This window comes from Lupinus angustifolius, unplaced genomic scaffold, assembly GCF_001865875.1.
Source record: "Lupinus angustifolius cultivar Tanjil unplaced genomic scaffold, LupAngTanjil_v1.0 Scaffold_509, whole genome shotgun sequence".
Lineage (NCBI taxonomy): Eukaryota > Viridiplantae > Streptophyta > Magnoliopsida > Fabales > Fabaceae > Lupinus > Lupinus angustifolius.
The window spans coordinates 140,028-142,102 of NW_017727872.1; the positions used below are offsets into that span (position 1 = coordinate 140,028).

At 33.5% G+C, this 2,075-nt stretch overlaps 1 protein-coding gene across 1 annotated transcript; it reads right to left on the reverse strand.

The window, feature by feature from the left end:
* Window positions 1–1,196: 1,196 nt before the first annotated feature.
* LOC109341582 (ethylene-responsive transcription factor 4-like) lies at window positions 1,197–1,643 on the reverse strand. The gene is made up of 2 exons (XM_019579515.1): window positions 1,328–1,643; window positions 1,197–1,222 (listed from the first exon to the last, which is right to left on the reverse strand). The coding sequence occupies exons 1-2, from the start codon at window positions 1,641–1,643 to the stop codon at window positions 1,197–1,199; spliced, it is 342 nt and encodes a 113-aa protein (XP_019435060.1).
* Window positions 1,644–2,075: the final 432 nt, after the last annotated feature.

Here is a 2,075-nt window from a genome sequence, read left to right on the forward strand (position 1 = left end):
CCCTAAACCTATAGTTAGGAAGGGACAACAAGTTTCTATGAAATTCAAACAACAAGAAAGAAGGTGGGTGATCCCACCAATAATCCAATCTGCAAGTCACACCAAAATTAGCCAACCTATCCCCACAAGCATTGCCTTCCCTAAATTAGATACCAACCTTTTGAATGAGCAATTTGGACAGTTGTAATTGCAGCAAGAACTTCAGCAAATAGAGAATCTTGAATGCTATAATAAAAAGCAAAGCAACCTAAACACATCCCCTTATTGTCCCTGAAAATTGCACCCCCCTGCATGCCCCGGGGACCCCTTAGCTGCGCCATCAGTGTTGATCTTCACCCAACCGATCAAAAGCATAGCCCAATTGACCCCTTATGAAGCTTCATATATTTTTTGGTAAAGACATGCTAATTAAAATCTTTTATCTCTAAACTGTCAGACTTTTATTCAATCATTTCCCCTAGAAAGTAGTTTCTTTTATGTTGTTTCCATTTTACAATCAAGTTCAATGAAAGTATCTTCACAAAATTTATTACTGCACTAGCTAGTAGGATTTGCTTGAAATTAAATAGTAATGTCGTTGTTTTGAGAGACTCTAAAAACACTACCATAACGATTATTTAAAACCTACTTTACAAACAACATATTCTAGTTATGAGATTTGTTGAGTCAATCAGAAATCAGAAAATGTAGTGCATCTTGTGTTGTTTATGTAAACATGTAATGGATGAAAATATGACCATAGTTATATAATCATATCCTCTATATAAAAAGATGTTCCTTCCTATCTTTACACAATTTTTGTTTAAACTAAATATTTTAGAAGATCAATGCATAATTTATTTCCTCTTCATTGGAAATAAATACAATTAAAAGGAAGAAAATGAATCTATATATATATATATATCATATGATTACTCATGACTATAGCAAAAATAGATTTGAGATTCTGAGTCTAACACATAATAGCAATGATTCAAATTTTAGATTGCAACACTTAATACGACAATATCATGGTGACCACCGCAACCACAACTACACCATAATTTCTATAACTCCATATCATCATCAAAATAATTGTCTTCAACAAGGGCAAACTACTAACTTAACCATTTTTAATATTACACTTAGATCAACCATCTTGTATGACATACTAAATAACATTGCACCTTCTGTAGATCTCTAGATAGGAAATGTCACTAGCCATTGATGTCACAATTGGCTCCTGTATCAAATGCAGAATTGAGTCATCTAATAAATTGGATTCACAATATTTTATGTACCATTTTTTCACGTTAAAATTTTCCTTGTATTGAATTAAAGTCATTACCTTGTGAACTTTCAATAGCAGAAGGAGGAGGAGGAGACCAAGATGATTGGAGTGAATGAATAGACACCTTTTTATACTTCTTTTTTTGCTTTGAACATAGCACTTTGGTATCCTTTGAATGAGTTGCATTCCGACTTTGTAGAGCCTCCTTGAACTCATTCTTCTTTTTGGCATATGCCTCAGCAGCTTCAAGTTTAGTATCAAAAGTACCAATCCACACTTTATTCTTGCGGATTGGATCTCTAATCTCAGCTGCAAACCTTTCCCATTTTCTTAGTCGAACGCCTTTGTAAATGCTGGTTGACTTGGATGTCATTTTTCTAATCTCAGCTTAATAGGTTGTTTGATATATTTATCTGTACCAAGGCCAGATATCATGCATGTAGTAAGTTTGTTATCAAGGTATATGCATTGTGTTAGTGAAATTCATTTCCAAGTAGCAAAAAGCCTTCCTAGACATGTTAATGGCACAATAGATTATGGAATAAGGGTCAGTCATGTCAAGAATTTTAATCATCATGGTTACTCTGATATTGATTGGGCTGGATGTGATGATGATATGAAAAGCACCTTAGGTTATTTTTTTAGCTTTGGTTATGGAATTTTTTCATGGTGTTCTAAATAACAGGAAGTCATTGCTCAATCAACAGCAAAATTAGAATATGTAGCTGCTGTTACAAATGTGAACCAAGCTATTTTGATAAGAAAGCTCATGACAAGTTTCCATATGGAACAAACAGAAAACACA